A 12,563-nucleotide genomic window follows, 5' to 3' on the forward strand; every position below is an offset into this window, starting at 1 on the left:
GGCTGGGCTGGGCCCTGCAGGCCAGGGCGCAAGGCTGGCACTCAGCCCAGACGCAGCCGGGCCAGGCCGACAACACAGGGGCTCCAGGCAAGGACGCTGCACCACACCGGGCCCCCAGCCGCCACCACCATCGCCATCTTGTCTTTATTGATGACGTCTGAGGACATGCTTAGAGTCTCAGCGACCCCAGTGGGACCGCTGGACGCAGCTGTCGGACCTCAGTGAGGGAAGCACAGTGATTTACGAGCGTCTCTGGGGCACAGGTGGCTGGCCTCCTACGTCCACAGCTGCCCCAGGGGCCTGTACGCGGCGGCCCGGATGGCGTCCTCAGACAGCGCGCGGATCTCCCGGTGGACGTCCTCGATGCTTCTGGAGGCGTTGACCATCTGTGCGGGGTAGGGGACACAAGGCGTTAACGTTGGCAGTGCATGGGCTAGTCCAGGGGGCACGGCTTCGGCTCCTCACCCCCCAGCCTCGCCGGGGGACCGAGCCGCTCCGCGCTCTGTGGCAGCCCCGTGGCCTGGTGCCAGCAGCGGATGTGGTGAGGGCAGCACGAGCCCCCTCCATGGCTGCGCCTGCACTGCCCGGAGCCCCAGGCAGCTCTGCGTCCGCTGCTCCCCACCTGCAGCCCCGCTGCTGAGACCCTGCCGCCCAGGTGAACGGCACGGGACCCTTGGTCACAAGGGAGCCAGCCCACAAGGAACTGCTCTCCACCTAAGAGAGGGCCACGTACTGGGCACACAGGGCGGGCATGCCCGGGGCCCCTCCTTTGCCAAGGCTCAGCCCTGGGCGCATCAAGAGCCTCTCGGCAGCCGCGGGGCGGGCAGCAAACTCTGGACAAGCCTCAGGAACAGAGGCCCTCAGACAACTGCAACCCCCACGTGGGCCTCAGAGGCAGCGGTCCCAGCCGCTCCCGCGTGAACGCATGCATGTGCCCCGCAGGCCTCTCCACAGAACGGAACCGGGGCCACTGCAGACACCGGGCCAGGGAGGCCCAGGATGAGCCGAGACCAGGACACACGGGACCAGAAAGGGGCCAGCGTGAAGGGGCCTCCCAGAGGCAGACCCGGGCAGCGTGGGCCTCGGACAGTGAGGAAGGCAGGTTGCTGCTGAGTGAGCCCTGCACACCAGTCTGTGGGCGCTGGGGTTTCACGTGGTCTCAAAGCCCCTCCTCAGAGGAACGCAGAGGGACGTCACCGTGAACCACCTGACTGAGGTGCAGGCGAGCACGGCTGGAACGGACATGCTGAAGGCAGATGCCCCATGACACGGCAGCAACCACCCAGCAGAGGCGACAAGCTGACTCCACGCACGAAGTCAAGCTAAGGCTCAGCCACGAGGAACCTGCGGGGCCTTCAGAAACACCGAGGCTGAGACGCTCAGAGGCAGGAGAGCAGCCACGAGCCGGGCACCACGTCCGTGCTTACAAACCTCAGCGGGGGGACCTGGCATCCGGGCCGCGGGAGAGGACCCGTGTGAACGACCCAGGTCCACACAGGACGGCGTCAGGTACTGAAACTTATTGTCAAACGGTCCCCGGAAGAGTTCCTTGTTAGACTTAAAACTTTTCTCTAAGTCTGTTACTGCTTTAAAGATGTCAAAAAAACTAAAGTAAACTTTCAGATCAACAGGAGCCAAGACTCCTATGAGGGGACCTGCCCTAATGAGGAACATCAGCGAAGCTCCTAGAGCTCTGGGAACCCAGCTGAGAAGACAGCTTGGCAGAAAGGCAGCCCACGGTCCCTCCCTTCCCTGCTCCCGATGCTGTGGTTTCCTGTTTTGTTCCCAGCACACGCTGAAACGCAGTATGAATCACGGATAATCTACACCACGTAGAACTACTTAAAAAGAAAACCAGAGAGGGACTTCCTTGGTGGTCCGGTGGTTAAGGCTCTGCCTTCTACTGCAAGGGGCTGAGTTCCACCCCTGGTTGGGGAACTAAGACCCCTCATGCCACAGGGCGTGGTAAAAAATTAAAAATTGGTGAGAACAAATTGAAAAAAAAAAAAAAAGGAAATGAAGGAAACCAGAAAAAGAGAGAACTCTGGCATTCAGTAGCTGATAGAACCAGCCAGCAGAGGGCAGGGCAGTTGAGGCCCCACACTGCAGCCTCTGCCTGGGGAAAAGCACGCCCTTCCCTCCAGCCCTGAGCACCCTGAGACACACGGCACGGTCAGGTGTGTGCTTTAAACCTGCACAGGGAGCCCTGGCCATACCACTCAGCAGGGCAGTCGGGAGGCACGGACCAAGGGCAGGGAGATGCATGAGCCCAACTGGCAGGCGTGCGGCCCGTCACGTCCACGGATGCCACCTGCAGGGAGGTTGGAGCCGGCCTGGACTGGAAGTGCCCTGAGGCCGTGGGGACCATGCAGGAGGTGGCGGCTGGGGCAATGGGCGGCCCAGGGCTGGAACCGTGCTCAGGGCATGGGAGGCCCCTCGTTGGCCCCAGGTACGCGCAAGCTGCGGCACTGCAGCCCCGACTCCCCTGGCTTGGCAGCGGCTCCTCCCACGCCAGCCCCAGGGCCCAGCTGGCACTCACCTTCCAGGGCAGACTTGGGTCTGCCAGGAGCTGCTGGAAGCGCTGCAGGGCGCGCTGCTGGAAGGGGCCACTCTCGTAGCGCTCGCGGCCAAACTCGCCCCGCACCGCCGCCTCCGCGAGCTGCAGCTGCAGGAAGACGACCAGGTCGGGCTTGGGGAGGCCCACGTCCGGCTGCTTACACCAGTCCAGGGAGAAATTCTGGGGACAAAGAACCACCCTGAGAGGGAACCAGCGTAACGTGGTCTCATTTCTGGTTCCAGATTCACCAAGATGGGGGAGAGGGAGATGGGACGTGTGGGGAGAATTCTCACACGACAGCGGGTGTCCTTTAGGCCTCATGTGGTTTCTCTCTTGAGACTGTATTCCGTCCACAGGACGCCCCGGGCCCAGGACCCCACACCCTCCAGCCAAACGGCAGCCAGTCCACGGGGCTGCAGCAGCCAGGCCAGGATGGCCCCCCGTCCCGAGGAGGGGGAGACCCACAGCCCTGGAGACCCTCGCCAGTGCCCCGCATGCCCTCTGTGGCACATCCCCTCTCATTCACCCTCACAATTCTAGGAGCAGTGTTTCCATTCTGGAGGAAAACCCAGGCAGTGCGTGACCCGCGGCCACACTAAAGCCTGAGGGTTAGAAGCTAACTGTGGGCTCAGAGCCCCGAGCACAGGCAGAGGGCACCTGTCCACCCTTCCCGAGCCCATGAGACGTTCACAAACGGAGCCGAGGGGCAAGAACCTCGAGAGGGCTCTCCTAAAGGAGGGTCCAGCTGCTTGTGCCGGAAAACAGGCAGAATTAAAGGGTCAGCATTCTGCAACCTTTTGTGAATTAACCATAATCAGAGACCGTTGTAAGACACCATGCCTCGACAGGAGCCTTGCAAACATAAACTTAAATGTTTAAATAGAAGGAAAGAGAAGTAGAAACCCACATATGGAACGTCAAGGGACATTTCAAGAATGGACCTTAATTAGCCAAACCCTGGTTCAATCTAACTGTAAAAACCTAAGGTGAACAGACAGCATCTGGGCACTGACTGGGGACTTTCAGGGATGGCTGCCCACTCGCCGGGCTTGGAACGAGGGTGTGTAAAGCTCTCCTGGGGATGTGCACCGAGGAGCTCACGGGGGTGGACGCCATGCCTGGCGGGTCACAGAGATGAGCGCGCTGAGGCGGGTGCTGGAGTTGGGGGTGCCCTTTCTCTGCTGGGGTATGTCTGAACATCCTAAATAAGAGGCAGGACAAAGCGCCGTGCGGTCACACAGGCCGTTGCACCTGTGACACAGCAGCTCCCTGGAGTGGGGGTTCGGGAGAACAGCACCCCAGATACTCTCACCGTCTCTCCTGAAAACAAGACGCCGGATGAAATGGGTCTGCTCACTGACCCCCTGCGTGACTGATGTGAAATGTGTCGGCTGAGTTAAAACTGCAGTTGTATCTGTGTGGACAACCCGCAGCTACAGAAGAGGCTGCTCGTCCTGTCCGAGTGACCAGGAGAACAGGGGGTCAGAGAGCCCAAAAGGGGAGCAAACTACACACCGGGCTGAGTGGCACTCACCTCCTTGGCGCTGGTGAAGGCGACCCCGGAGAAGGCGTATCTGTCCACAACCAGGGTGACGCCCTGGCTCAACTTCTCCTTCATTAACGGCCTACAAGAGAGGGAAAGCCTGTGAGCCCCGGTCCCAGCGTCACGGCTCCCGAGTCTCAGGCTCAAAGCGTCCTGAAGACACAGTGCAGCTCAGACACCAAGTGGGTGCAGGGCCGCACCCAGACGGCCACGTGTGGCCGGGCTTTCACACCCCAAAGGTCTGGGTCTTCTCCCCAAGATGCCACGTGGGCAGCCCAGCAACGCCAGGCACAGAAAGGCAAGTCCACCAGGGGCATGAACACAGCCGCTGCTGGCAGAGGCGCAGGGGCAGCTTGGCCGTCAGGCATAGGGGCCAGGCCCTGCCGGGAAGGGAGAAGCTGGAACAAGGGGAGGCAAGGGTGGGCGCGGCCTGGAGGGGACGACAGATGCTTGTGTCCCCTCCTGGGAGCCCGGCCGTGGACAGCAGGGGCCGAGGACGTTCTCCACAGGGGGCCTGGGGTTTCAGGAAGACGGGTACAAAGGCTGCACCATCGCCAGCAGCACGGCCCGCTGATGCCCGGCGCCAGAGATGGGCTGGGGAGGCCTCGAACAGGGAGAGGGCCCCTCACCGCAGCATCGCTCCTGAGTGCACACTGCTGACACTCACAACCTCTGGAGCCCGCAGGCAGGGAGCCCACGGCCAAGCACAGGACGCCCCCGACGTGTCGCTGACCAGGCCAAGCAGAGCGCACAGGTGGGACCTCCGTGCTGGGCGGAAGGTGAACCGAGACAACAGGCACCCGCCGACCTCAGAAACCAAGGGGGCTGCTCACCCACAGTGGACGGCAGCGAGCTTTCTATGACTCTGACTCTTAGAACCATTTCATGTCTCATGTATTCAAAAACTGAGGTCAACAACAGGGAGAAAAAAACCCCAAATTATACACAAAGTTAAATGAACTTACCCGGATCCCAAAGGAAAACACATCAAGAGGGAAAAGCACGTCTGAGACATGTGCACACAGACCCTGTGTCCTGCTCTAACCACTGAACTGCAGCCACCTCGAGCTCGACCAGGCTGAACGCAGATGAAGGTGGCGGTTCTGAAACCACCCCATGGCAGGCAGGACGCAGCAAGTGAGCAGAGCCCAGCAGAGCCCAAGGCGCCGGACGGGAGAGTCGGTATCAGGCAGACGTGCGCAACGTGAGCGTGCACCCCAGAGCAGAGGTCGGCTGCTAAACACCTCTCTCACCAAGAGGACAGCAACCGGTCTCAGCTACCGCAGAAGGCGCGGGAAGCCAGACCCGTCAGAGGGGCGGAGAGGCCAGCCTCAAGGGGTCCTGCAGGCCCTGTCTGGGACAACCTGACAAGCAAACAACGAACAGCAGAGGTGGATGCCCCACTGAGTCCACGCTGATGGTGGACGGACAGACAGCAGAGCAGGAAAGGTCTTTACACAGAACCTAGCTGGTCCATGTAGGAGGAATGAAGACATCAGAGAAACAGTAACCACCTCAGACAGGGCTACTGTGTGCTACGCCACTCAGCCGTGTCCGACTCTGTGACCCCAGGGCCTGCAGCCTTCCAGGCTGCGCTGTCCATGGGATTCTCCAGGCAAGAATACTGCAGTGGATTGCTGTTTCCTCCTCCAGGGGATCCTCCTGACCCAGGGATCGAACCTGAGTCTCTTATTTCTCCTGCAGCGGCAGAAGGGTTCTTTACCAGTAGTGCCACTGCTAACCCAGCGGTCAGCTTGACAAGAGTTTTTACACAGTATTCTTGACAGGAAGAAGCCACTTAGTGGAAGAGCGGAGCCAGCAGTCCTCTCACTGAGAAGTCAGGGGAGACCACCAGTGATGCCTCAGTGGGCTTGCATGGGGACTCCTGGCCTCGAGAGGACCCACGTCACTTCTGTGGTAGCGTGGCCAAAGTGCAAGCCCAGATCCACTCGGGAGGAAACACAAACCCAGCATTTCACTAACAGCCCGAGATCTTTAAAAAGAGAGCAAGGGTAAGACAAATGTGACAGCATGTTGTTAAAAGCGAGGCTTGGGAAGGTGCTGCTGAACTGCTACGGAAAGCGAGAGAACGCTCACTGCTAGTAATAAATCCTTGGACGGCCCTGGAGGACCAGCAGGTTCTGACAGACGGGGAGGAAGTGGAGGCATTAGCAGAACACAGCACTGCAGGCAAGGGGCGCTCTGCCCACGGCACTGCCCAGGAAGCTCTGGCTGAGACGCCAGGAGAGACTGAGGTCACGCAGCTGGCTAACGACGGTGCCAGACAGTGGCCCAGAATCCAACCTGTCAGCCAAGGACTTCCGTGGGTCAGAAAAATTGATCTGATGGGAGTGGCCGGGGTGACCTGAAGGGGAATTGTGGCAGAACAGACTGCGGCGCACAGGCCGGACGCCTGGACAAGGCCAGGGCTGAGGGGAGCAGTCCTGTCTCTCAATCTAAACTGACCTGACGTTGTTTTCTACTAACCCACAAAAACCAAAATCAGAACACCCAGGTCGAAGAACCTTAGATGTGCTAAAGATTATAAGTATGGCCTCACTGGGACTTCCCTGGTGATGCCAATGAAGCGAGATGGTTAAGACTCTGCACTTCCACCTAGAGGGCACAGGTTCAATCCCCGGCTGGGGAACTAAGATCCCACAAGCCTGAGTGCAACCAAAAAATAAATTAAGAACAAACAAATAAATGTGGTCTCCTTTTCATCTAACATGTGGAGGGGGTAGGCCTTTCCAGACAAGACCCTGGCTCAGCCAAGGCCAGAGGGAGCAGTGCCAGCCTGCTTGTGGGAGGGTGCCAGGCACAGCCACTCGCGCACCCACCAGCAGGTATCGTTCCATCCATGGTGGAGCAGCCTTTCTGGACAGCAGGCCGCAGGAACTGAGAGGAGAGCGAAACGCAGATCGCGAGGCAGTTAGGAAGCACGCCGTGAGGTGATCTGTCCACAAGGACCCCTTTTATTCGTGTCAGAACACCTCCCGGGACACACGTGTTACTGACACACACGTGTGCAGATGAGAACAGAAGCACCTGGGAGAGTGCCCCACCGGCTGTCAACAACTGTGCTGGGTAAAGAGGGATCCCACCAAGGTGATGTACAAGAGGGGGCGGAAGAGGGCAAACCCCAACATCAACTGTCAGCCTCCCTGAGTGACGTGTCACACTGGTTCATTCAAGACACAACTAAGAGAGACTCCGGGTGTGGGCGGACGAGCTAGGGACGCTCTGTATGTCTGCATCAGCTTTTCTGTGCACTTGAAACGACCTAACGTCACAAAAGGAGTGGGGTGGGGGGTATTAACTAGAGCTTTGGGGATCTGTGAATAAAAGAACGTGTAAAGGTACAGCCTCCAGCGTGACTCTCAGCCACTCAGAAACAAGAGCCACACTGAGTCACAGGGGAAGTACAGAGCAGGGAGGGTGGCAGGGCCAAGGTGTTTACACGTGTTCCCAGCGGTTCGCAGAGAAGAGCAGGTGCACCGAGTGATCCTCCACCTCACTTTTCTTTTCCAAGTAGGAGCTGAGCAGCTTGCCAATTTCAGTTGATCTTTCTAAAACAAGAGAGAAAAAACACAGAAAATGAGATCAGGCTCGCCATGGACATTAAGAGTTTGTGCAGAACTTCTGGCCCTGACCCAAGTCTAACTTTGTACTTTATTTTACAACAACTTTGGACAAGCTTACACCTTTACCTGAGGAAGGGCAGCAGTGTGTAGACACTGGGATAAACAAAGCTTTAGGAGGCGGGAACTCATATAGGAAGCAGCAATCAGAGGCAGTGCCAACCAAGGGAGACTGGGTCCAGGACCTGCCTTGACACCAAAAGGATTTTTAAGTGCTGCAGCTGGCCCATAGTATCCGAGGTTCTCCGTTCCTGAAGTCCACCAACCCAGGACTGTGTAGTACTGTGTGTTTATTGAAAAAAGGTGTGTGTGTGGACCCGAGTGGTTCATACCTGTGTCATTCAAGGGTCAACTGTATAAGATTTGTAGACTGTCTGGCTTATAGAACAATAAATATTCAAGGAAGCATTTTCCCTCCACTGCTGTCACCGTTGGTTTGTAAACCCTGAACTTCTCTTGAATACCTAAGTATTGATGATATTCTTACAAGCGTTTTCAAGACCAATGTTTTACGTTAAAAGTATGACACAAAACCAGTCAAAACGTAAACACTCAAGGGTGGGCGGGCGGAGGAACCCCAAAACAAATCGGAGACTTGGGTTACAAAGCAGCACCAGAAAACTTCTGGGGGTGACTGTCATTAGTCTGGCTGTGAAGACGCCTTCTGGTCTGTACACATATTGAGACTCACCAAACACAGGACCTGACTGACCGCACGTCAGCCGCGCGTTAATTACCACAGACGTGTCCGGCTGAAGCTCACGGGCCACAAGGGCCCGGGCCCTGAGCCCCGACCCGCGGACCTACGAGGGCGGGCCCGGCCCAAGAGGCCTTCGCTTCCCACCCTCAGGGCCCGGAGAGTCCCCGGGTCGCCCCCCATCCCCGGCCCGCTGGAACCCCGCGCTCGCCCGGCCGCCGCGCCCACCAGGGAAGCGCAGCAGCTCGGCGCGGTGGCCCTCGGCGCACAGCGCGTCCACCAGCTTGCGGCTCTGGGTGCTTTTCCCCGCGCGGTCCACGCCCTCCAACACGATGAGCGCGCCACGCCGGCCCGCCATCGCCGCGTCTTCCCGCCACCACCGCTCCGGACCGCCCGGACCGCCCATTGGCCGTGGTCGTCCGCGGCGCGCACGGGGATTGGCTCATGCGGGCCGGCGTCCGCGGCGCGCACGGGGATTGGTTTACATGGGCCGGCGTCCGCGGCGCGCGCCGGAATTGGCTCACGTGGACCGGCGTGCGCGGCGCGCGCCGGGATTGGCTAACACGGGCCGGCGTGCCCGGATTGGCTGGGACTAGTACGGCGGAAGCGGCGCGACTGGCCTGGGAGTGCCTTTGTCGCACCGCCTCTTCCGGGCGAGAATGTCGGCGCGCAGTATTCTGCGCGGGCCGCTGTCGTTGGCGGGGGTGTCTGCTCTTCCTGCGAAAGCGCGGCTGCAGCCTTGGGGCCTTCCCGTTGCCCACTCCTCGACGGCGGGAATCTTGAGGGCGAGCGGCTCGGCGCCCGGAAGCGCTCCGTCAGGTTGACGGCTGTCGTCCTTTGGACGCGAACACTGCCTTCCCGTCTAGCGGTCCTGCCTTAAGGGCTTCGTCGCCTTCGACGGCTCGTCCCCAGGCATTCTCATGAGGGGGACCGACCTCAGCCTAGGAGTTTGGTGCGGACAGCAGCGTCAGGCCCGTTACCTGCTGGGAGCCGCATTTCCCAGAACTTACTCTGGAACGCTCGAATTGGCCGCGGACAACTCCGGAGACGGCCAGAAATGTGGCCGTGGACTTGAGGGCTGCTCTCCAGGGAGTCCTCGAGAAGCGCAAGCTCCCCAGACGAGAGGCGGCCGAGAGCTCTCGGGGGCTGGGGTGGCCGCGGACCCCGCGAGCTCCAGACGGTCCACCTCATGTTGGGGCTGAGGTCGTGGCAACAGTTGGCCTGGCTCTCCGCCCCCACCTCACTTGTGCAAGCCCCTGATTTCGCTGTGACCCAAGAACACCTGTGGTAGCTTTCCGTTTTCCTGATGGGCCCTTACTTGATTAGGTTGTGGATCCTGGAAGGGTGGTAGATTGTTACTTCCAAGGCTTCCTTCCTTGATGCTGAGCTTGTAGAGTAACCGGAGCTCACTTTCAGGAAGAAAACTGTTGTGCAGGTAACCCCCCCACCCCCCAACTTCCAGTCCCCAGTCTGAGAACCACACGTGCACAATTAGGGCTGCTTTTTCACCCTGGATCCTGGAATGAACACAGACAAGCTACACCAGTGCCGCTGACAGGGAGCACCAGCCAGAAATAAACAACTGTGAGCTGAGTCCACCGCGACTTTGGGGTATTTTGTTACTGCAGTACAATCTACAAGAGGTCACTGATACACTAATAGCACAGTATTGCCTTTGATTAACTTGTTTTGTTCTGAAACTTTCATTTCCTTGTCTTCAAAAGGATGAAAGACTTACAGTAGGGACCCTCCTGAGGTTGGACAGCCTTCTATCACATCACCAAGCTGACAGGCAGGAACATGAGCGGTACCTCAGCTTGTGACAGCTCAGCCTTCCTGGTCACCCATGGAAATGGGGGCAGCCTGGCTGGCCTGTCCCTGCATGCTGGGGAGCCGTGGATGCCCTTTTAATAGCAGGAAATACTGAACTAGCAAACGTAGAGTGAAATTTCTTACTTAGCTAAAGGAAGCAGCACTCAGCGACTGAACACCAACAGCCAGAATGCCAGCCTCACTGGCTTAAATCATCCGGATAGCTAGTTATCTCACATAACAGAGTCCAGAGTTAGGCAGCCAAGAACTGTTTCTGCTGCTAGTGATCTCGGATGCTGGGTCAGCAACTCACCAGTTCTCTTAGCTTGTCCTTCAGCCACAGGGTGACTGCAGTACCTCCATGCATCTGGTCCTGACCTCGCATCCCTGACACACGAGTAGGAGAGCCTGGGCATCTGTATGTCCAGTTCCTCTGTTCTCTGCTGCGCTGACAAGTCTCGAGGCTGTTTTTCAGCACAGTCGGCCCTGAGCAGTGCAGGTCCACCAGGGAGGCCTGACAGGTGGGCACAAGTGCATCTGCTTTGTGCAGGAGATCCCAGCTGAGGTGCCAGGCCTGCGTCTGCATGGAGGCAGGTGAACGGAAGTTGGTAATTGCTGAAACTGGCCCATGGGCACATGGAGTCTGTTAGGTTCTCTCTGCTTTTGTGAGTTTGAGACTTTCCATTAAGTAGAGGCCTTATAGCCCTGACCATACCTGTTGCTTAGTGATGCACCTTCCATCCCAGGAATCAGTCAGTCTTCACTGCTGTCCATCAAAACCTCTCCCTGTCTCAGCTGGGTTGCAAGAACAAAATGCCACAAAAAACAGCACATTTTCCTCACAGTTCTGGGGGGCCAAGTTCGAGGTGCCAGGAGGGCTGATGTCTCCCTCTGGGTTGCACGCAGATGACCACTTTCTCACTGGGTCCCCACATGGCCTTCCTGCTGCACAACTGCAGAGAGGTCTGGTTTCTCTCTCCATTATTGCTCAAACACAGTCACACTGCGGGTTCAGGGATTCAGCCTGTGAATTCTGAGGGGGGCCATTCAGGCTGCAGCACTCACGTACTTGCAGAAGGAGATGCGCTGGGCGCACCACTGCCCCATGGGACGCCACCTCCCAGCCCTGCCCGCAAGCAGACATGGCTCGGTGGCTAAGTCCCTGCCCGGGAACCGCAGGCGCCGTGCTGTGTCTCCTTCACACGGCAGACTGCGCCTCTGCCTCTGCCCCCAGCGCCTCTGCCTCTGCCCCCAGCCCTGTCTTCGCGTTTCTAGCCTTGACTGGGAAGACAATGGCAAGGCCCTTTGAGGGCAGATGCCACAGTGGGAGGAGTCCGGGTGCCCTGAGTGACCCTGTGGAACATGGCTGCCTGCCGCCTGGACTGTTCCAGAAGAAGTAAAGTTCCGTCTTTTCTGTGCTACTGAGTTGGGTGGGTTTCTCTGTTAGAGTAGCTTAGCCTTACCCTCAGGCACGGGCTCTCAGGTGGGGGACATTCTGACCCTCATGACTTGGGGTGCGGGTCTGACAGCAGCCAGTGCGAGAGGCCCAGGGTGCTGCTTGCCCCCGACAAGCACAGGAGAGCCCCCCCAGAACAGGCCTACTGGGCCGAATGTCAGTAGTCCCATGGGTGAAATCTGTTATCAAAGATTTATCCAGAGCATACAGAAATAAAAAGCAGGGATGAAAAATGCTGCCTGCCGTATCAGTCAACAAAGGATGTGGCAGCTGTCAAGCCAGCAGTGGCTGCAGCTGCCCCTGAGAAGCGGGATCCTGGCCGCAGAGAATTAAGGCGCACACCAAAGGAGTGAGTCCAGGGAGCCTACATTTGCATCTTCCCATACACATAAAAGCGTTAAATCGACTCACTTGAGACGTCTGGTTAATCAATAGTACTCTTTCGATGTTTTGACTATGTGGTTTTTGCTCAAAAACTCTCATATATCCTGATTCCTTCCTTACCTCCTTGAAGCAGTCTCTCAGAAAGTCCTCCAGATAAAACTTAATTCTTAACGTTTAGGTTGTGCAGTTTTTTCCTTCAGTCTACAATAGTGAGAGAATCATCTCTCATCTTTGCAGTTTCTAAAACGGTCTTTGGGTTTCCCTGGTGGCTTAGTGGTAAAGAATCTTCCACCAGTGCAGAAGATGTGGATTCAATTCCTGGGTCGGGAGGATCCCCTGGAGAAAGAAGTGGTGGCCCACTCCAGTATCCTTGCCTGGGAAATCTCATGGGCAGAGGAGCCTGGTGGGCTACAGTCCATGGGATCGCAAAGGGGTCGGACATGACTTAGCGACTAAACAGCAAAATGGTCTTT

At 57.9% G+C, this 12,563-nt stretch overlaps 1 protein-coding gene across 2 annotated transcripts; it reads right to left on the bottom strand.

Moving 5' to 3' along the window:
• Positions 1–125: 125 nt before the first annotated feature.
• On the bottom strand, positions 126–8,827 carry DTYMK (deoxythymidylate kinase). Of its 2 annotated transcripts, none has more exons than XM_065917233.1 (5): positions 8,667–8,827; positions 7,561–7,669; positions 4,092–4,182; positions 2,540–2,665; positions 126–386 (listed from the first exon to the last, which is right to left on the bottom strand). In XM_065917233.1, exons 1-5 carry the CDS (start codon positions 8,794–8,796, stop codon positions 276–278), a joined length of 567 nt encoding a protein of 188 aa, XP_065773305.1. In that variant the 5' UTR covers positions 8,797–8,827; the 3' UTR covers positions 126–275. The 2 variants fall into 2 exon arrangements, with proteins under 2 accessions (XP_065773305.1, XP_065773304.1); XM_065917232.1 differs by having other exon boundaries at positions 2,540–2,737.
• Between the last annotated feature and the right edge of the window lie 3,736 nt (positions 8,828–12,563).

This window comes from Muntiacus reevesi, chromosome 1, assembly GCF_963930625.1.
Source record: "Muntiacus reevesi chromosome 1, mMunRee1.1, whole genome shotgun sequence".
In the NCBI taxonomy this organism is placed as follows: Eukaryota; Metazoa; Chordata; class Mammalia; order Artiodactyla; family Cervidae; genus Muntiacus; species Muntiacus reevesi.